Source organism: Aegilops tauschii, chromosome 3, assembly GCF_002575655.3.
Source record: "Aegilops tauschii subsp. strangulata cultivar AL8/78 chromosome 3, Aet v6.0, whole genome shotgun sequence".
NCBI classification, from domain to species: Eukaryota; Viridiplantae; Streptophyta; class Magnoliopsida; order Poales; family Poaceae; genus Aegilops; species Aegilops tauschii.
This window is the reverse complement of record NC_053037.3, coordinates 591430565-591451316: the sequence shown is the minus strand read 5'-3', so window position 1 is coordinate 591451316 and position 20752 is coordinate 591430565. Positions and strand designations below refer to the sequence as shown.

At 42.5% G+C, this 20752-nt stretch overlaps 3 protein-coding genes across 5 annotated transcripts; all 3 read right to left on the bottom strand.

Annotated features, from left to right (window-relative positions):
• Positions 1-1226: 1226 nt before the first annotated feature.
• LOC109751811 (uncharacterized) lies at positions 1227-7478 on the bottom strand. Of its 3 annotated transcripts, none has more exons than XR_012205699.1 (11): positions 7070-7478; positions 6055-6183; positions 5884-5975; positions 5611-5682; positions 4664-4709; positions 4264-4424; positions 3519-3603; positions 3316-3387; positions 2714-2811; positions 1504-1583; positions 1227-1421 (listed from the first exon to the last, which is right to left on the bottom strand). XR_012205699.1 is itself a non-coding variant. In XM_073511214.1 (11 exons), exons 7-11 carry the CDS (start codon positions 4335-4337, stop codon positions 1826-1828), a joined length of 402 nt encoding a protein of 133 aa, XP_073367315.1. In that variant the 5' UTR covers positions 4338-4424; positions 4664-4709; positions 4779-5252; positions 5611-5682; positions 5884-5975; positions 6055-6183; positions 7070-7477; the 3' UTR covers positions 1626-1825. The 3 variants fall into 3 exon arrangements, 2 of the variants coding, with proteins under 2 accessions (XP_073367315.1, XP_073367316.1); XM_073511214.1 differs by lacking the exons at positions 1227-1421; positions 1504-1583 and adding exons at positions 1626-1898; positions 4779-5252 and having other exon boundaries at positions 7070-7477; XM_073511215.1 differs by lacking the exons at positions 1227-1421; positions 1504-1583 and adding an exon at positions 1626-1898 and having other exon boundaries at positions 7070-7477.
• Positions 7479-11407: 3929 nt separating this feature from the next.
• On the bottom strand, positions 11408-14378 carry LOC141020761 (uncharacterized). Its single transcript, XM_073495703.1, has 4 exons — positions 13879-14378; positions 13609-13677; positions 13241-13508; positions 11408-11461 (listed from the first exon to the last, which is right to left on the bottom strand). Exons 1-4 carry the CDS (start codon positions 14376-14378, stop codon positions 11408-11410), a joined length of 891 nt encoding a protein of 296 aa, XP_073351804.1.
• A 313-nt stretch (positions 14379-14691) lies between these two features.
• LOC109751812 (DNA repair protein recA homolog 2, mitochondrial) lies at positions 14692-19370 on the bottom strand. The gene is made up of 8 exons (XM_020310698.4): positions 19191-19370; positions 19033-19093; positions 18287-18507; positions 17655-17742; positions 16765-16934; positions 16256-16402; positions 15574-15708; positions 14692-15401 (listed from the first exon to the last, which is right to left on the bottom strand). Exons 1-8 carry the CDS (start codon positions 19308-19310, stop codon positions 15117-15119), a joined length of 1227 nt encoding a protein of 408 aa, XP_020166287.1. The 5' UTR covers positions 19311-19370; the 3' UTR covers positions 14692-15116.
• Between the last annotated feature and the right edge of the window lie 1382 nt (positions 19371-20752).

Here is a 20752-nt window from a genome sequence, read left to right as displayed (position 1 = left end):
ATCTTCGAAACTAGATCTGGTATCAATATATTTTGACGTAATTTCTTTTGTTAAAAGTTGCCGTGTCTATTGCAGATCAATTGCTATGATGTTTACACTGAAGTTGTCATGATATGTTTCAGCTATTTTCTTCCATATTTAAAAGTAAATTTTGACATATTATAAAACGGGAAATTAAGAAACTAGACTTGCCATGCACCATAAATTAAAAATGCCATGATACATGCACTTAAAATTGCCATGGTTCATACAAAAAAATATTTTCAAGGTCAAAGTACTAGAATTGCCATCATCGAAAAACTAAAATTGCCAGGATATACAAACTAAAATTGCTACATGGCAACTTTAGTTTAAGCACTATGACAAGTACAGTGTAAACATCATGGCAACTTTTGGGCAAAAAAATTCGTCGAAACATATCAACATGGGGTCTAGTTTTGAAGATCTCGTCGAGACGGATTTAATGGTGAAAACGAATTTTTAATTCGCTTTTTTTAATTAGGAGATAAAACATTTTTAAACCAAAAACCAAAAAGATTTCTGCTTATGTCATCTGTTCATACGTGGCAAAATGAGTGGTGATGGAGGAGTGTGGGTGATGTGCAAATGCCCACACGTGTGGGCGTTAGTTTTTTCGTAAAGTTATTACACAGGAAAAGCCCTACAGGCACATATGATCCATCCGCGCGTTGACTCACTGTTCAGAACGTCGATCGATCGATTGGATCTCTAAGGGGAAACGTGGCCTCCAAAGGGATCTCCCTGTTGTCAATCGAATCGAAAGAAAGAAAAGAAAAAGGTGTTTTGAATCGAATCGCGGCAGCATGCAAACCCGTACGCGTACGAGACTATCCAGCCAGCCCCACTATGTTGTTTTCTCCATGCAGGCATCCTCCGAATTCTTTTTTCTTCTTCCAGGCGACCGCCGTGTGCGACGCCAGCTGACGCATTGTTTATTACTAGGTAGGAAGTGCGGCTTGCCGCAACCGGCAGGCGGTGCTGCTACTGCCGGATATAGTCATATCCAACCCGCTAATACTGGCATTGAAGCATCGCAAATATATAAAAAACTGCATAATGTAGTTGTGTTTATCATCTAATATATCAAGTTTAGATCAGAAGCATTGCGTCGATATATACACATTCAATACATAGCAATTGGCCCAGTAAAAAACAGAATGCTTCAGTCCAAAAGCAAGCTATATATATTTAGTACTGGGCAACAATTTAGATAACTCGGTACCAAGTCCTATGCATTTAGACAGAGTTCGTTATTACATACCGCGTCTACCAAAAGAGAGCACAAATGATAGTGTTACATAGTCCAATTAAAGGCGAAATGCATATGGCAACGGGATTATAAGAGGCATAAGACTGAAGACTGAAGCGTATCCTTCAAGATTCGCAACAACAATCAATAGCTGCAGAGAAGAGCACATATACTGCTTAAGTACTGATATATTCTGTAGCTGCCATAGGAAATGATTTTAGAAACTGGCTTACATGCTGCCATAGGAAATGCGCCTTGGTGCACGGTGCCTTGCTCAACATATTAACCCGTCGTGTAAAGAAAGCATCTATTGCTGCAAGAGTAGCTGAAAATGGATCACTTCAATGCATCAAACTAACATCATAAGCATTGCATTTCCTTTATATATATCATAAATTATGCTCAATATGTAGCATCTGTCCAATCAATGCAAGGGGTCGTCACATAGTAGATACATTTTTGCTCCAAAAGTAAACCAACACAATGGGGTCGTCACATAGTAGATACATTGGGTCATTACATAGACAAATGGAGCCACATATTGTAAGTAGTGCACTATAAATTATTATTTGATAGCTTTCTCGGGTCGTCCTGTTGCCCAGCTCCTTTAATGCCATGATATAGGAGCCTGCCGCAATTATATAGTTTAGCCAATGCAATCACAAGAAGCATTTGCCTAGTATGAGTACGACTTTGTAATCAACCCTCTCAAAGCGGGTAGATAGTGAAGAGACGGTTTAACAGTGTAATTCAAAGTGGGTAGACAGTGAAGAGACGGTTTAACAGTGTAATTAAAAATGAAGTAATCCTGTAGCCAATCATTCTCTACAGTTCTAATTGCTGTTTACATGCCTCACTATCTACTTGTCTAATTCAAAATGAAGTAATCCTGTAGCCGATCACATGAAGCATTTGCATGTCTAATTGCGGTTTACACATTCCCTCTTATAAATGTTGTTGTCCGTGCAAAGAAATAACAATGTAACTCAAAATGAAGTAATCATTTTAGAGGAACGCGAATAGCCGACGAATGTGATCATTTGTCATGGGCTAACATACTGGAAGCAACAAAGAAACAACCGGTGGTGTACTGGTGGCGGTAGCGAGGGTGACAATTGCATGGATCTATGGAGTGAGGGGGCTGGTACATATCTTTGGGATTTACGGTTTTTAAAAAGGTTAGAACAAGTTTAAGGAAAATAGTTTAGAATGACTACCGAACAGGGGGCTGCAGGTAAAGATGGTTTCAAACACAGGAGACCAAAATTGGAACTACTATTGACGTTAAAATAACACCCCTCCAGCCACAAACCCACATTACTAATATTTTGAACATAAAGGATTTTCTTAGGCCTGGTAGCGGCAAGATCCTTGGTTAATATGCTACAAACATACTTCATGACCATATTAGATGACCCTATAATAATTATATGAAACGGATACCTGATATGAAAAACCACACATGGCATGCTCTGTTTCTTGCCTCGAAAAAAACCAGCAGGCCCTGACCCGGCTGAGCAGCGGCAGCGGAGTGCTTTGTCCTTTGAAAACAAAAAGGAGAATGGTTTGAGATATATTTTGCGGCACAAGAGAAAACATCTTTCGTTATTATTTGAACACAACACATACCCTGCTCCAGATTACTTAATTAAAACTGAAGCAATACAAGGAGCTATCATAGATTGGCATTATATGGCTAATGATCATCTTATACAGATTAGCAACAACACCACTTTAATTACCAGCTTACATATAATGAACATGTGCCTATAGTCAACATGTAATGTTGTACCTCAACCGGTCTAACTACATAAGTAGATATCCTTTAAGCAAGTGAGAGCATGCTTTTCAATCCAGGTGGATAAACTAAACAACTTTTTAGATAAATCGCAATCAATAAAGGGAACGAAAGCTACAAAGCATCTAGTAGACGTGACCTAGAGCCTAGAACACTCGATTTATAAAGGTTGTCCACAACTAAAAGAACGTCACAGAAATATAGAGAGCAAAACTGTAGTTGAATTGGTTGCTGGAAGGGTTGCTACCTTATTCGACGGGGCCGCCTCACGGCGTACCCTTCCTCTGCCGGTCACCGAAGCAGCGGAGAACAACTCCCTCTGCGTGCAAGAGCCCATCACACACCAAGAATCACCAAGAGACCAACAATGTTGCATAAAATAGGTAGACATGGATCAGATACGCAAGATCTGCGTCACGAAGCAAGCATAAGAGGAAGGAAAAAGCTGACCTTGCCCGAAGGGAAGGGAGAACGCGCTGCCATCGGCATGAGTTTGAAGGGAGAGCAGCCGAGCTTATCTGGAAGTTGGTGGCATCTGTCCGCCTCACACCAACAGGAAGAGAGAAGCACCACATTTATAAATCTGGCCTTTTCTTTTAGTTCCTCATAATTTGCTTTTGATAAGGTCTCTTCTGTATGTAAAGGAGATGCTGACAAACAATATAGGTGCTTCACACAACTAAACTGCCAACAGATGACTGACTAAATGTAGGTCTGACATCCAACCTGAGTACCCCCAAGACTGAGCGATAAAGGAATTAGCATTGTATAGAAACAATTTGCAGGACATGATGGTGTCTGCAGCTCACAACCATATATAACCGCAAACAAAGCTAAACTACTGCTAAGAAGCTAGCAACTAATGTCTGTGAAACTGATGAACGAATCCCACACAGAGTCTACTATTTGTTAGCCAAAGGAATTTTTTTCCAAGAAAACCAAAGAACTACACGGGAGCCATCATGGCTATACCAACATCATATTAAGAAAATGCAAAGGAATAGCAAAAGAACAATTACTTCAATAGCCCAGCTTAGCTTATATAATTCACCACATATGTTGCATGTTGACTGAAACCAAACTATTTCCTAAAACTACGTCTCAAGAATATCCTATTTAAAATTTAGAGGAAGTAAGATGCCAAAGCAAGCAAATTTAATATATATAGGAGGGCTTTCCACCTGGATTTCATTACCGTATCAGGAAGTTCATGTCTAGAGCTGCGGAGGCAAAATGGTCCAGAGAAATAATGTCGCACGGAAGCGGCATAGGCAAGCTTCCATGGACTGCTTAGCATTTCTAATATTCAGAAATGAGAAGTCAAGATATAGATTGAGCATCAGTATTATTTTCAGCCTGCGTAAAATCAAATCAAATGTATGAGTACTCCATGGATATACTATATACTATTGCTTTTCAGATTCAAAATGATCAAAAGTAATGAAATAACGCCAAAGTCAATTGACAACATGATTTGGGACCAGCAAGCTATAAAACCATTTATAGGAAAAGTGCCACATAATATGTTACTATGACAGGTTTATTCAAGACAGAATAATCATGAGCAATTCAAAATGAAGAAAGTAATTTCTTACATAAACAACAGCCAGCTGAGATGCCGCCAATTCATGTTCCTGCAACCTGTAATAACACACTTGAGTTAATGGGATCAACACACGCATTATTTTCAGTGCAAACAAAGCTGATTACCCTTAAAGATAAACCAAGTGTTGTAATTGAAGTAACTGTAAGAAAATATCATCACTACGCTTTTGATGAAGTTGCAGCTAACAAAAAAGACAGATCAGAATGCCAGTTAAGATACACTTGCTAGTCGAAAGTGACTATAAGTTGGTTGAGGAAACATGAGTAACACCCATGTTGCAGATTTATATGAACATGAAAGGACACCACATATGGCAACAAGACTCTGTCATGTAGTTCTAAATCAAGGGTTCATTCAGGAAAGCAGACAACATCAAAAGTGCTCATTCATATGAACCAAATAATGTAATATTTGCCAAGAACACAAGGGTGTAAAATTAGAATAACAGCATGAATCTCCATCTCAATCAATAACTTAAGCTAGGAAAAAAGAGCAAATCATTCCCGCTGGTGTTTTATTTCCATTCATGAGTCATTGTCATCAAATTATCTTGTCTCTTCCTTTGTGTGAGATTGCACCTACATATTCAGGTCAGAATCATACATGAGCTTTTTTACTGACATACTTAAACAAAGATCATGCTTTGAATAAATCCTGACTGGATGCTAGCATTTATACCATGGTTCAGACATCAGTTAATCACAAGGGTTAGAATACAATCCATTGTCGCTGTAGCACCCGGTACAATCAATTTAAAATGTAAAATAGACGGAGCAAGCACAAAAAGGCCACCAAACATGGGGCATGAATGTGGTAAAGAGATGATTCATCACTTGTAGGAACGAAATTGAGGAACAAAATATGAATTGTGGTAAGGGGATATGCTAGAGAGAGAGAGAGAGAGAGAGAGAGGATTCAAAAGGAGCACATATTCACCTGGGACTTAGACCTTTGATTTGGCGGCCATGGAAGAAAATCCCTAGCTGAGCAGTGTCGCCTTGCTCGATCCTATCAAGAAGAAGCCCCAAATCAGCTTAGTCGATTCACTAAAAGGAAGAACAGAGAAAAAATTTCTCAGGGATCTCCCATGAACAACAACAAAACTATTCTAGAAGAAATACTACTACTCCTGCACGGAGAATAAACATGTGAAACAATAGAGCAACCATACCAAAACAATACTTGGGGGAAATGGGTCAGAAAACTTGCCTTGCTCCACACTGCAACTGTGCTTCCTGCCTCCTCGCGTCCCCTACGTACCGGGGTTAATCACCTTAACTGCTAATTCATTATCCTTCCATCTGCAACATAAGCCCCGGAGTAAATAACTACGAATGAAAATACATGATGGATAATAAGTACACGGATTGGTCCACCTACTAATTTAGCCCACAAGCCGTCGAGTAGCATCACAGCATGCCATCATTTGGGATCTTTCTTCATGGAACTTTAATTGAGATATCTCACATTCTACCCACAAAACCTTCGAGCCATGTCTATCCAACCAATCTGTGCATAAACAACATGGTTAATTAAAATAGGAAGTAATCCAAACAAATGGTATTTCTGAAAGAAAGAGGTAGGAGCAAGCATACATAACAAGCAATGGCATCACATAATAGCAGACAAGGATCGAAGTTATGTGGTACTTCACGAATCATAACAAAAGGTAGTACGCCCCACAAACATATATATAGGAATTGATCAAAATATGAGAATTCTGGAATCATACTTTCGAGAGATTTGCCCCTATCTCTTTCCGGCGGACACTCAAGCAAAAGAGCAGATTAGCTTCATATGATAATTTTGGAATCATACTTTAGAGGAATTTGCCCCTTCCTCTTTCCGACAAACACGTAACCAAAAGAGCAGGTTGTCAATTGCCTTGTAGTAGGCAGCAAACCAAGCAACTGCACTAAAACTTACTCAAATTGGATCGATAAATTGCCGCAGCTGTATCTGGTATTACACCATTGCAGGGCAATAAAATTAACTATAGAGAGATTAATTAAATTTCCATTGTTAATTGATGGCCAACACAACTTCTGTAACTCCCACATCTTTCAGAGTCTCAATCTGGCGAGAGAGGCATTACAAAAGAAATTAACCACAAGATACACTGAACAGTTCCCACATCTTTCGGAGCCAGGATCTGGTGATGAAGGCATTACAAAAAAATAATCACAAGATACACTGAAAAATTAAAGGTTTTTGTTCAGTGTTTGTTGTCCTAGAGCATAGAGGATATCATGACTGACCTAATCTGCAAATTTTGCAGGCAATATCTATGTACAAGTATCAAAAGGAGAATATCTTGACTCACCTAATTTCCTCTAGGACAACAGGCAAATCCACAAGAAAGAGAGAGGAGGAAACTATGGAGAAGTGGGCTTACCTTCGGGGGAGCCCGGTGGTGGCAGTTGACGGCATAGTATGGAGCATGCTACACCCTGGTGGCAACCTCGTCGTCGGCCAGCACGGATCCGCGGGGCGGCATGACAACCTTGCCACGTGCACCTCCTTCACCCTCCACCACGTCAGGGACGCCATCCCTCTCTGTTGTCGTCCTTCACAGCGCCGTATGGTAGGTGGCGGGGATGGCGTGGCGGCAGCAAATGGGGAGGATGGTGGCGGCGGCGGGCAGGGAGGATGGCTGGCGGGGAGCGAGTCGGCGACTGAGCGAAGACGCGGGACGCGGAGGGTGGTCGACGGCCACGGGAGGAGAGGAGGCAGGGTGGCGGCGCGAGGTGCGGGAGGAAGGGAGAGGGAGTCGGGGTGAGAGTGGGAAAGGAGAGAGGCAGCTAGGGTTTCACCACGGGGTGCTGTCTTTTATACGTTCATGTGTGAAAAGACGAGAATGCCCTCGGTGGGGCACGGAAATTACCGGCGGTGGCATGGTGCTTTTGATCCGACGGTGAGGCTCTCTCTATCACACGATCCGACGGCCAGACTCTCTCCATCACACGATCCAACGGCCAGATCTCGTTTGGACACGCAATCAGACGGTCCAAAATCACATGGCCTGATAAGGCTTCATTTTGTTCCAGACTCTAACAATGGGATTAGTATCACATTGCTCCCCTAGACGCGTAATCACTACTGTAATTTAAATAGCGCCATCCACCCAGGACGTTAAGTCCTTTATCGTGGCAGCCCTACCTCATCATGCTGGTGTAGGCGATGCTACAGAGCAACGTCTACATCAGCCTAGTAGGGTAGATCTGTCCACGATCAAGGAGTTTTTTTCATGTAATTTTTTCCGACATTTATAAAATCGACCCAAAAATTATTTAAATACTTATGTCATCATTACAAGCAATTTTGCCATGTCAGTTTTCGACATGTCTCGAAGTGTCATGTCTAATCTATATGATTTGACTTTACACTGTTCGAGCAGGGCGGCAGAGCGCCGCCGCTCTTCCTGGACAGGAAGTTTAATGCCTGTGTCGCGTGAGGAGGCCTCCGCCCCTCACCTTACTATTCGAAAAGAGCACCCGCAGCTGCACAATTTCACGGAGTGCTCCCCGCACCAGCACCATTCGGGTCTGCCAGAAGGGAAGCCTGAAGCACATTTTTTTATTCCAACTCCGCCAAATGACCGTAAACTTTTTTCACACATTGCCATCACCATGGACATCGTGCATGATCTTCAGGTGGGAGCAAAGGGCCCGTCTCGAAGGACTTTTTTTCGGCGTCCTTCAAATGGACTCAATTTTTTTTCATAGCCTTGTATCATAATGACAAGCATGCGTCCCAAGTTTCATAGCTTTTCTACTATGTATGAATTTTATATGGTTTTCTCGAACATAAAACCCTGAAAAACTGTCCAGACATGACGCAATGTGCGTATTTTGTCGGAATTCGATGGAATTTTGCATGCCCATTCAGTCGCAAAATTTGGACTCATTCGGAAGATGCCTAAAAAATGACCTTGTCAGCGGAGGCCGTTCTAGTGGGAGCGAAGGGCCCGTCTCGAAGGATGTTTTCGGACATCCTTCAAATGGACCCAAATTTTTTTCATAGTCTTGTACCATCATAACAAGCATGCATGCCAAGTTTCATAGCTTTTCGACCATGTATGAATTTTCTATGGTTTTCCTGAAGATAAAACCCTGAAAAACTATCTGGATGTGATGCAACATGCGTATGTTGTCGGAATTCAATGAAATTATGTGGGGGGGTCCTATGGTGTGCATGCCCACTCACTTGTGAAATTTGGAGTCATTTTGAAGATGACCAGAAAATATTGCCCAGACGTTCAATGCATTTTATAGGGTTTCACGATGATAAAAGCCTAAAATATTGCCCGAACGTGACGCAACGTCTCCTGGTTATCCAAATATACGGATACTAATACTAACCCATAGGAAGCGCTCTACAAAATACGGAATTTTTTTTGTCCAAAGGACCAAATAAAAATCCAAAAACTATGTCAACAGATCCCGTAATAAAACCCCTAGGCAAGCGACAGTTAGTTATTGTTCATTATTTATGGACCTTTTTTAATTTTTGTGAACATTTTCTAAAAAGATTATGGACATTTTTTTCCAAATTCCCGAATATTTTTGGAATATTGGATTAATTTTTTTAAATCATGAACATTTTTTATTTCATTAACATTTATTTGAAATCAGAATTATTATTATTGAGATGTGCAAAAAATTCAATTTATTATAACATATGCATATTTTTTGAAATCCCGAATCAATTTAGACATGAAAAAACAAAAATTTAAAATTTAAAATTAAATAAAAATCAGAAACTATAAAATATATAAAACAGGGGAAGCCAAGCCCGCGCTTGGGCCGACCCATTACCGCGGGGCCGAGGACGAGGCCCGGCGAAGGGTGTCGTCTTTTGGCCCGCCGTAGGGTGCCGTCTTTTTTCATTCAAAATTTCTTCCCCGCCTCTCGTCCGCCTCGATGCCTTTATTTTAAAACTAATTCGAACGAAATTTAGGGATGCCTGTGACGTCGGGCAAATTTCATTCAAATTTTGGAATTTATACAAAGTTTTTTTGAATGAAATTTAAACGTAAACATAAAAGCCCTAAACTACTCCGAGTCGCTCCACACCGGCTCCAGGAAGTACCTGCCGGAGCCGCCCACGTCCGGCGCGTCGCCGCGGACCATGTCGCCTCCAGCGCCGCCCACTGCCAGCTACAGCCCAGCCGCCAACGCCGACCGCCGGAGCGTCTCCAAGAGGCCCGGTGAGTCCTCCGGGTCATACGGTGCGCACTGCAGAACCCACCCGCGGTTGTCGCCGACTCACAGATGGTGCGGAAGGGGCCCGGCATGTCGTTGGGTTCACCTTCTCGGAGCGCCGTCAGCTTCGGCAGGACCCGTGGCGCCGGTGGTGAGGGGGGGGCGATGGCCACGGCCGAGGGGGTGGGGGCGGGGGAGGGTGCGGCACGGGAGGCGCCGCACCAGCGAGACGATGGCGAGCCTCCTCGATGACCTTGTCGAAGTCGCAGCCGTCCCAGAACGTGCGGCGGCTGTGCCTGTTGAATTGGCCGCCACGACCGGTGCACTCATGGCCGCGAGCGATGGGGGGCCCTCCACCGCGTAGCCACCGCCATCAATGTGCCAACCTTACGGCAGGCGAGCAACCGGCGGCACGAGGACGCCGTACTGGGTCGGCCTGGTCGACCGTCGGCGACAACGGCCAGGACCCCGCCCTCGCAGCACCGCGCCTGCCGCTGCTGCTGCCGCCGCTCAACATCGCCGCCGGTGGGAGTGGGATCAGGTCGTTTTGGATCGTGTCGCTGCAGGGGGTCTGTGGTGCGAGGGGGGAGGGGCTTCGCGGCGATGCGTCCATTTATAGGGAGAGGACAGGGGGCGGGGTCGATGGCGCGGCTGGGAGCCTCAATTAGACTTATCGAGAGCCGGCGGGACACGTCATCAATGGCGTCCCTCGGGACCCGGTCGCAACACACCTTGCAGTGCCGCCGAGGGGGCAGTAGGCGGCAAGGAGCATGTTGCGGAGGGAGAGGGCAGCGAAGGCGTCACGAGCACTGGTCCATGGCGACGGGAAGGCGCGCAGTCGAGGACGGGGACCAGAGGACAGGTGGGGACTCGGGGGAGGTAAGCTCTTGCCGGCGGGGTTGCTGGAGAAGCTGACGGCGAAGTCGCGAGATATGGTCAGCGGTGGTGGGGAGGCGTGGAGTTGGGGGCGGGGGGGGGGGGGGGGGGGGGGGGGATCAGGAAGGTGAGCCCCGGCCGGCGAGGTAGCCGGAGATGCCGTCGGTAACGCAATGGGTAGCCCCAGCTCCCGGTCTCCTGCGTGCGTTGGGGCAGAAGGGGGAGGGGGAAATGAGGCTGCGGGGTGAGAGATGCGAGGGATTTGTGAAGTGGTTCTGCTTTTATATACCGATGGCAGTTTCGCCATAAGTACTGTCTGAAGTTCAGTGGCATTTCTGTGGGGAAGGGGTGAGAAGCTGCGGGAAGCGCACGAAGCACGTCCTGAGGTGCTTTTTGCTTCTAGTGCATTTGGGATGGGTGCTTCTACAGAGCCAAGGCCCAAGTTTTAGCTGTTTGTTTGGGCTAGCGTTTTTAGGAGTTCAAAAGCACCAAAAGCAAAAACTCAAGCCCAAGCAAACAGGGCCTAAAATTGAGGGTTCTGAACTTCTGAGATGCTACTTAACCAATTCTGCCTTTGTTTCTCGATACTTTCCAAGATTTTTAGTAATGATGGTGACTGCATGCAGCTATAAAAGCCATCAAAGTGAACTTATCTAAGCATCATTTCCTTGGGACATGGAGTTTCTAATCCTGAGCTCAAATGCACCCTTTTAAACAGTAAAACCGAAAATAGAGTAAAAAGATTCATAACCTTCTGATTTTTTTTACAACAAACATTGTTCAATGTTATGCATGCGTGCGAATTTCGTGAAGAAAACAAATCCCTAATAATCTGGGCAGAAAAAAGAAAAATCAATGCTCAGAAAAGACTATTTTGTAAAGAATTTTCTATCACTGATTTTTCCCCAAAGCAATAGGAATGTTTTTTTCTTCACGAAATTCGCACGCATGTAGAACATTCAAATTCAAATGCTGTCAAAAACTTTCAGAATTGTTTTGTTTTGCTATTTTTTTTATTTTGATGTTGATGCAAGGTGCATTTGAGCTCGGGAGAAGAAGAGTAGTTTCACATTGTGAACGATTATTAAGCCAATCAGCGGTCGTCCCAATTTCCATCCCATGATACTGAGATCCCAAGCAAACTACCTTGGTCTGTTGGTCATCTGTCCACGATGCTAATGCATGCACTTATCCTGCTTATTTTGTTACTGTTCACTTCCAGTTACAGTATAAAAGAAAAGTATGACAGGTATATTCCCTTTGTTTCTAAATATAAGTATTTTTAGAGATTTCAGTATGGACTACATACGGATGTATATAGACATAGTTTAGAGCGTATATTTGCTCATTTTTCTTCGTATGTAGTCCATATTGAAAGTATTTAGGTGCAACGGGAGTAGAAGAAAATATTGGGCTTCTCTAGAGAGGGGAGATGACTAAAACAGTGTGTTACACAGAACGCACAATTAATCAAAGTGATCAGCGTTATTATCTATATACTAATATAAAAAGATCCAAAGGAGCAGATCCAACTGATCTCGGCCATCGAACTAAGTCAATCCAACGATCTAGACTGCTCCAATGGCGAGCGTTAAATGTGTTTAACATGCAATTAATATCATACCAAATATTGCACTAATCATAGGATTAACACAAATAATAGCATAGTACCTAATATCCGTGTGCAATTAATATATTACCTAAATATTAACATGCGTTGCACGTGCGCATTTACTAGTCCTAAAAAGGGCGTGCAATATTAGCTCCCGGTGAACCACCTCCTGGTGTGGTGGTTGAATCGTGGAAGCACCAAGTAGTATATTCAAATCAGAGAGCTCACTTTTACGCACCTAAGTCTTTCAATTAAAAAATTAGCAAGATTTACGGTACTCATCAATCTTCTTATGCATGTCGCGGTGTGTACATGTACCTTTGTACTAATGGCGAAAAAACAGAGCAGACACCAGGCATAATCGTTGACAAACTAACTAAGACTGTAAACGTAACCGACCGAGAGCAAACAGACAATAGTCATGAAGCAAGGTTGGGACACAGATATATGTACACTAATCTTCATCGTCTTCATCTTCATTTTCCTCTTCTTCTTCTTCTTCTTCTTCTTCTTCCTCTTCCTCTTCCCCATCCTCTTCATCTTCTTCATCTGAGTATGCACTTAGTGGAAGATCTCCGATCATGCAGGGTGTGTATAGAAATGACTCTTCTTTCCCAAATGTTGCGCTGTCATAGTTTGGACAGAGATGACCTATGTACTGAACTTTTGAGCTATCCAAATGGTAAGCCACTACTACATAATACTCCGCCAAGAAGAAGGCGATCTCTTTGCAGGGATGAAATCCAATTAGAAAGTATCCACGACGATGTCCACACTCATCGTTTGTGTTTGTGTCAAGCATATTATCATCGTCCCAGCTCCAATCAAAACATTGCCCTGCTAGCCTCTTGTTATTTCCATGTTTGTCAAGAACCTGATCGTCATCTAACATCCAAGGCCTGCAAATTCCTTTCGGGTCGAGTGAAGATATACTTGCCAACGGCGTGAGGTCAATGATATTCTTCAACACCCAGCTTAGCTGATCGGTTGATTCACTCAGGGTCCAAATCCGAATTCGATCACGGATCTCTGCAAAGTACACATCATCCTCCGATCTCCCGAGATAATGCCGCCCAACTTTGCCTTCCATAACATCTATTGGAGTTCTTATTACTTTATATTTTCCACTAGGCAATGAAAACCTACAAAAATGTCAACAACTATTTAAATATAAAATAAGCAATATGAATGCTAGAGTTGGCAACAGAATTTAGTTTCGTGTGCTTTTATCATGATGTTTACCTGGTGACAAATGTACCATGATAGAGCGGCACGTGTAATGCTCCATGACAATACACGCCGTAGCGCCATCTGCATGTTGACATCATAAACATGTACATGAACGACAAGCTACCCCGCAAATTTACCACTCTCGTCATAGTACCACCTTCCCTAGTAAACGATATCTTCTGCCATTGTCTTGTGCTCGACGAGAAAACATCTAGCGTCAACTCGGGCGGCGGCCATTCCGTCGAGTGCAGTTCCTCCTCCATGCTCGTGCTCTGCGAATACCTTGAGCTTACGTCGAACAACCCCAAATCCTTGGGTTGTATCAGGAATACCTTATAGTGTGGCGACATGGTAGGATCGAATGCGAGATACGGGGCGCAAAACTCTTGGTCGAATGTGGCCGGGAGGCGCACCCACCGTCGGGTGGCGGGGTTAACCACGCAGAAGGCCCTCATGCTGCCACAGTAGAAGTTGTAGCCGTTGCAGTGGCCCACGATCATGTTATGGTCCTCGGTGTAGCCGGGCAGGAAGTGGAGGTTGCCATAGTCGACGCGGCGGTGCCGCGTGGAGGGGCGTCCGAGGAAGTGCGGGCGGTGGTAGTCGCAGTAGTTGGCGAAGATGCCCTCCACCGAGTCGGGCAGGTGGTGCCTCCGGGGCAGCAGCCGCCGCCCGTCCATGACGGCTAGCCACGCCCTGCGCACGCGGCGACACGCCGCCAGGTCCCGCCGGCGGCCGAGGATGGCGGCCAGCGCATCGTCCGGCAGCGTCTCCGTGTGGTCCATCAATGCAGATCACGGCAGCTCGGGGTGTTCCGAGTTCCGACCAAGGTTTCCGCTCGAGACCCTGTACCCTACTGTGCTTTATATGCAAGATTTTACGGCCATACATGGTAGGATTTGTCTGTACTGGTGTCATGTAAAAAGAGAGTGGAAAACTTGGCAGGTACGGAACCAAGTTTTGGTATGGAAAACTTGACCTTTGGCTTACGATCCATGTGCTATGCACGCAAGGTTGAAATTGCAGGTTTCCACGGCAAACTATTCCTTTTTTGAATTCAGCATATATATATATATATTTCTGATGATACACATGATATACTACATGGTAAAATTTGTGAAAGTGAGCTCAAGAATTCCAATGTTCGAGGGATTGGCCCTCAGCGAAACCGGCTAACTAAGGTACAAATTACAGAATAATCCAAAAGGAAGCGGGAACAATGTGTTGGTACCCTACTAGATTAAAGTTACACAGGGAATGCCCTACAAGTACATGATACAACTTCAGATATCCACACCTTATGCAACCACACCATTAATATCACACCTGTTGATGTGTATGTGCATCGATCCCAGTTGCTGATGGACCGCTCACCCGCACTTCACCGGATAAATAATAAATGAGCCGCTCAAATCATACACCGGCTGTACACGCAATATTCCTCGGAGTTTCTATATTTACATTGTGTTGATATGGCGAGCTGAGATATTCTCGAGAACCAAATTTCCGGTGGTCTTCGTACTTCACGTTTCAAAGAGTTGGCTTCTCATGGTACTGCAGATGTCATCTGCCACAGCATCGTTCTCAAGTAGGAACTTCTCGGCTTCCTCCTTGCCAGGCAGGAAGTCGCCGTTGATCCAATACCCAGATCCTTCCTTCACGATAACTCCATGCGTAGAAGCCATCTCCAGAATCTCTGATTCATGGCAGATTCCCTTACCAAACCCAATGTTGAGCCCAGCTTCTTTCAGGGCTGCTGGTACTAATTTGTTCTTGATGATCTGCACTGCTATGCTAATGCCAGTGGCCTGAAAATGCAGAATTTTGTACTATTAGAGCAATGGCATGTACCCGATGCTCTGTTATGATCAAGTTATGCATACTTTGCATGTTTAGAAGAAAAATGTGCATTTGTCTATAGTGCTATCGACCAAGGGTAACAGAACACCAAATAAGAATCATGAAATCTATCTGTAATACCTCGTCTTTGCTATACTGCAATTTCCTTCTCGAAGTCCTCATTCTGATTGCTGAATAGAACCCTAACGCGTTGCCACCACAGGTCACCTCCTTGTAGAGCCCAGAAGATGGATCTGAGCTCCGCTTTGTTCTAACCTATAAATAGAATCAATCAATAGAGTCAAAGAAGCATGGCAGAAGAATCATACTCTCTGTATTAAAATATCTTGGGAGACCTTCGTGTTTTGACTAGTATGATAGGAGGAAGAATAAGGATAACAAAATCACATTAAGGCTGCAACAGAAAGGGATAAAAATATCACTCTGATATAGAGGCATGCCAGCATATTTGATACTTTCAGTACTACAATAGCATATCTTTCCAACTGTTACACAAGCCAGTACTGAGTTTTCAATTTTTCAGATCAAGCCCATTTCATTTTGAAGATTAGGTTTACAAGAACATAACACAGCATATTCATCTATCTTTGTCAGTACATGGAGAAATGCTCATTTATAATATTAGGAGATTGGTTTTAATAGGTTCTTGTTCGAACAACAGGAAACAATACAAACTGAAACAATTACTCAGTCAACAACATCTGACAAATCATGTGGGAACCAGGAACAAGGGTCTCAAGGAGCTGAGGTGCTGTTCGATGTAATAACCCAACAACACCAAGAAACACAAGTAAATTCATACCTGATTCACAAAAATAATAAGTGTTTCAGAGCGACTTAATGTGTATTGAATTTTTCGAAGTGCCCGAGTCATTAAACGGGATTGTGCGTCTTTAAATTTCATGTATATTTCACCTTCAAGTTCACATTTGGGAATCAGTGCTGCCACCTGTCATTAATCCATTAAAAGCAAGGTAAACAAATACTATATAACATAGATTAAATACGAAGTACATAAAGTTGGCAGCCTAAGCAAAAGTTGATGAATGATTGCATAAATGAAAGATAAATAACATATCATGCAAAATTATAGTGCTAATCTTAAATCATGGAGTTAACAGTCCAACTGTCGGACGAACTACCAACACATGCTCTTCTTTTGTACTACTAGGGAATGCACCATCTTCAAAATTCAGTACATATCATCAATGCTAATGTAAGGAAGCCTCTACCTACACGATATAACAAAGTAGATAAAATAAGGTAAAGAAAACATAAAATATCTGAAAATGGCATAGTGAAGTAACATACACTATCCACAACAACAACATCAATGGATCCACCAACAAGAGTGTTCACTATGCTTAAAGAATTTTCAGCAGAATCAGGTTGAGCTATTAGGAGTTTGTCAATGTCCACACCAACTTCTTCTGCAAATGAAGTGTTGAAAGCATTTTCTGCATCAATATAAGCACAATAGCCTGCAAGTTCCCAATCACAAATATTGATCAGATACTCTGCTTCACGATAAGATGAAAAACGTATCAACTACCAAGCACAATAAACCAAACAAAGAGTAAAGATAAATCACGCAATAGCTCTGTGAAAGTACTTGACGAGAAGGATTTCAACCAGTTGGATAAAATTTGCTCTTGAGACTTGATGTAGGGAAATCTTACTAGCCAGCATTGTAACAATGTAAAAAAAAGACTCCTCGAATAAGAACGGTATTTGCATTAAAACATATTACTCCTCCGATCCATATTACTTGTTGCTCAAACAGATGTATCTAGACGTATTTCAGTGCTAGATACACCCATTTGAGTGACAAGTAATATAGATCAAAGAGAGTAGCAATTTTTAGATATGTTTCTAAGTATACAATTTCCAAACATTCTTTACTAATGCATGTTTGGGAGAACATTAAAAAATAAAAATTGACAAATGTGGAAGCCATTCTTAAACTTGAAAATCCAACTTCTTGACACTGAAATGTTACTTATAATGCTAAGTACAGCTGCTCAAGAATATACAAAAACATTTATAATGACTTCAGGAGTGCACAAGATTATAACCATTCACAGATTTCATGTTGTCAAGGATTGCTGTAGCCAAGTAAATATGGTGAAGGATAAAACAGGAGGGTAGACAATTTGATAATTGAATAAAAAAATTGCAGGCACCATAAAAGAAATATCAACCTCCATTCTTTTGGGCTTCCTTTATAACATGAAGTGCAAGTGTTGTCTTCCCAGATGACTCTTTCCCAAATATTTCAACCATTCTACCCTGCCAAAAACCTTTAGTCAGTGATTTGTTAAACAGGGCAAGTAAAATCAAATTTGAAATATACTGAAAAAAAAAAGAAATCCAAGGAGACAAACATGAAGCTGTGCCTGTATATACTTTTCTAGCAATGCTGAAGATAAACTGTGATTCTTGAGTGCCCAGTCAAAAGAAAGATAGCAATCATCATCAACAGTTCAACACGCAACACATGATGTTTAGCACAAGTGAATGAAAGGGGCTTTGCCACTCAATTGACCAGTTGAACACATGATACAGTTTAAACCAATGCAGAGGTGTAGGTGTGCATAAAAATTCCCGCAAAATACACCAAATAACATTTGGACTTGTGACTGCAGACAGAAATAAGGACTGCTGTATAGCATACAGCAACAGGACAAAGAAAGGTTATTTGAATTTTCCTGCACAACATCAGTGTGCCATGTGCAGTACCAAGTGAGGCATTTACATGCAATTAAATGATAACAACACATACTTAGATCATGTGAATATTTAGTTTTGAACAATATGGGAAAGCATTATAAACCTTTGGTAAACCTCCAATGCCAAGAGCGAGATCAAGCTTAAGAGAACCAGTCGAAATGACAGATGCACGCCTTGTCCGGGAGAAGCGCTCCAAGCACAGATTAGAATCTCTATCGAAATCACTTGCAAGCTGAGAGACAGCACCATTCAGTGTCGACACTTTCTCAAGAGATTTCGCATCATCCAGTGGGGGGTCGCTTTCATAGTCTAACTGCATATCAGCTGAAATTTTGTACAGATTCCTGAGTAGACGCATAACTCATAAGGAAGGCAGTTAATAACTTAACATAGCTATAGAACACAAAAGAGTACTACGTATATAGCGCTGTAACTTCGGAGAGCATCAGGTGTCTACTACTCCCTCCGTCCCAAAATTCTTGTCTTAGATTTGTCTAGATACGGATGTATCTAACACTGAAATGTAACTAGATACATCTGTATTTAGACAAATCTAAGACAAGAATTTTGGGACGGAGGGAGTAGTAGAATACTAACATACTTTTACCATATGTTTTGTGCAGACAGTTGGGGAAAGACAGTGCCTAATAGGCATTGAATGGCCACAACAATTTGATTTTCGCTCATATGTCGTGTGCAGAGCTGGGTTTTGACAATACTAGGTATATATTACACACGGTATTAAACTTCGAAGGTCATATATATATATACCAAACAGCAGATAAATCTGGAGCCTTTCATAACACAAATACCAAACAGCGAATAAATCTGGGCAGACATCAGCCGCACCTGTGGTTGACATGAAACAGCCTTGCGACCAGAAGCGAAAATATGCATCGCTTCTCCCACCCTAGCAGATCACAGCGAGGAAAAGGTGGCCAGAGTTAACTTGGGAGTCAAAATGCAGCATTGCAGGCAGAGTGGCGGTGGGGATGAGGAGGCGGCACCTGAAGGGGTAGGTGGCGGAGGTGAGAGGGCACGCACGGCGTGGAGTAACGGCGGCCCGCGCCGGAGGCGAGGGCGGCGGCTCGTCGGAGGAGCGCCGGCGGCGAGGAGAGGACGCCCATGCTGGCGGCGCGGCAGGAGCGAGGAAGGAAAGCAGGAGGCAAGGAGGAACGAACTGACAAATCTTACGGACCCAAACAAACTAGAAACGTTGGGCTGGGCCGGGCCCGCATACCGCAGGCCCTAGTCAGGGAGCTGCGAGTGAAAAAAAAAAAGAGAATGGCCCGGCTCATGAAACGAGCACACCATCGAAATGGTCTCTTCAGGTTTCGAACTCGCGCAGTTCCACTAACTTAAGTGTTTCGCAAACAACTCAAGTTATATGCCATTATGCCATTAGTGATAGGTAATAGCGCCAACTGCATAATAGCAATGTCGCCACGCTATTTTATTACTGATTAATGTTTTTTGAATTATTTGACAAAAGAATCCTGAATTTCAAAAGGTTTATGGTTTTCGAAAAAAGTTCGTCCATTTTTCAAGAAGTTCAGAAACTTGAAAACAAGTTCACCAATTTTCAAGAAAAATTTCATCGATTTTGAAAAAAGTTAATCAAATTTGAAAAAAAATTCATGTATTAAAAAAACGAATTTGAATAAAGTTCATCAAATTTAATTTTTTTTATCAAATATGAAAAAAAGTTCATCAATTTTGAAAAAGGTACATAGAAATTTGAAAAAAGTTCTTGGATTTTCAAAAAATCATCGAATTTTAAAAAAGGTTCATTAAATTTGAGAAAAAATCATTGAATTTTAAAATAAGTTCATGAATTGTTTTATAAAATTCATCAATTTTTTTAAAAAGTTCACAAATTTTGAAAAGAGTTCACAGACTTGGAAAAAAGTTGATGGATTTTTTAAACAATGTTCGTTGATTTTGAAGAAAAGTTCATCAATTTGCAATCACACATTTCAGAAAATGAAATAAATAGAAAAAGAAAAAAGAACGGTAAAAAGAAAAAAGAAAAAGAAATGTGAACTTGAAAAAGAACAAAAAGGACCGAAGAAGTTTCTGTGCATAAGTTTGCGATGGCCCTAGTGGTTAGCGAGGTGCGCTATGAACTTAGAGGTCTATAGTTTGATTCGTCGGCACGCACCATCTTTTGCACTTTAAACAGATAAAGGAAAATGCTAAATGGGTCGGCCCATCTCACAGTAGAGAGAGTGTGCTTCACGTGCCCGTTTGGAAAAAGATCTATAATGGGCGCCTGAAGCGCCAGATAGGAACAACCCCGGCTCATCCGCTGGTAAGTACGTTTGGGTTGGACCGGCCTTGCATTCACGTTCATGGTTTTCCTTTTTCGAGGGCACGTCGCCAAGAGGCTCCTAGTCATCGTATTTTATGAGAATAAATTTACTCTCACTCTTTTGGCGATGCCATGAGATTAGAGAATTTAGTATTACGTTGCCGGGATATGACGAGTTTATGTTGGTGTGTTAAACTCTTTTTTGTGTGTGTGTTTGATTCTTTGTGGAGTTTAATATCTTTCATCGACACCATGGTG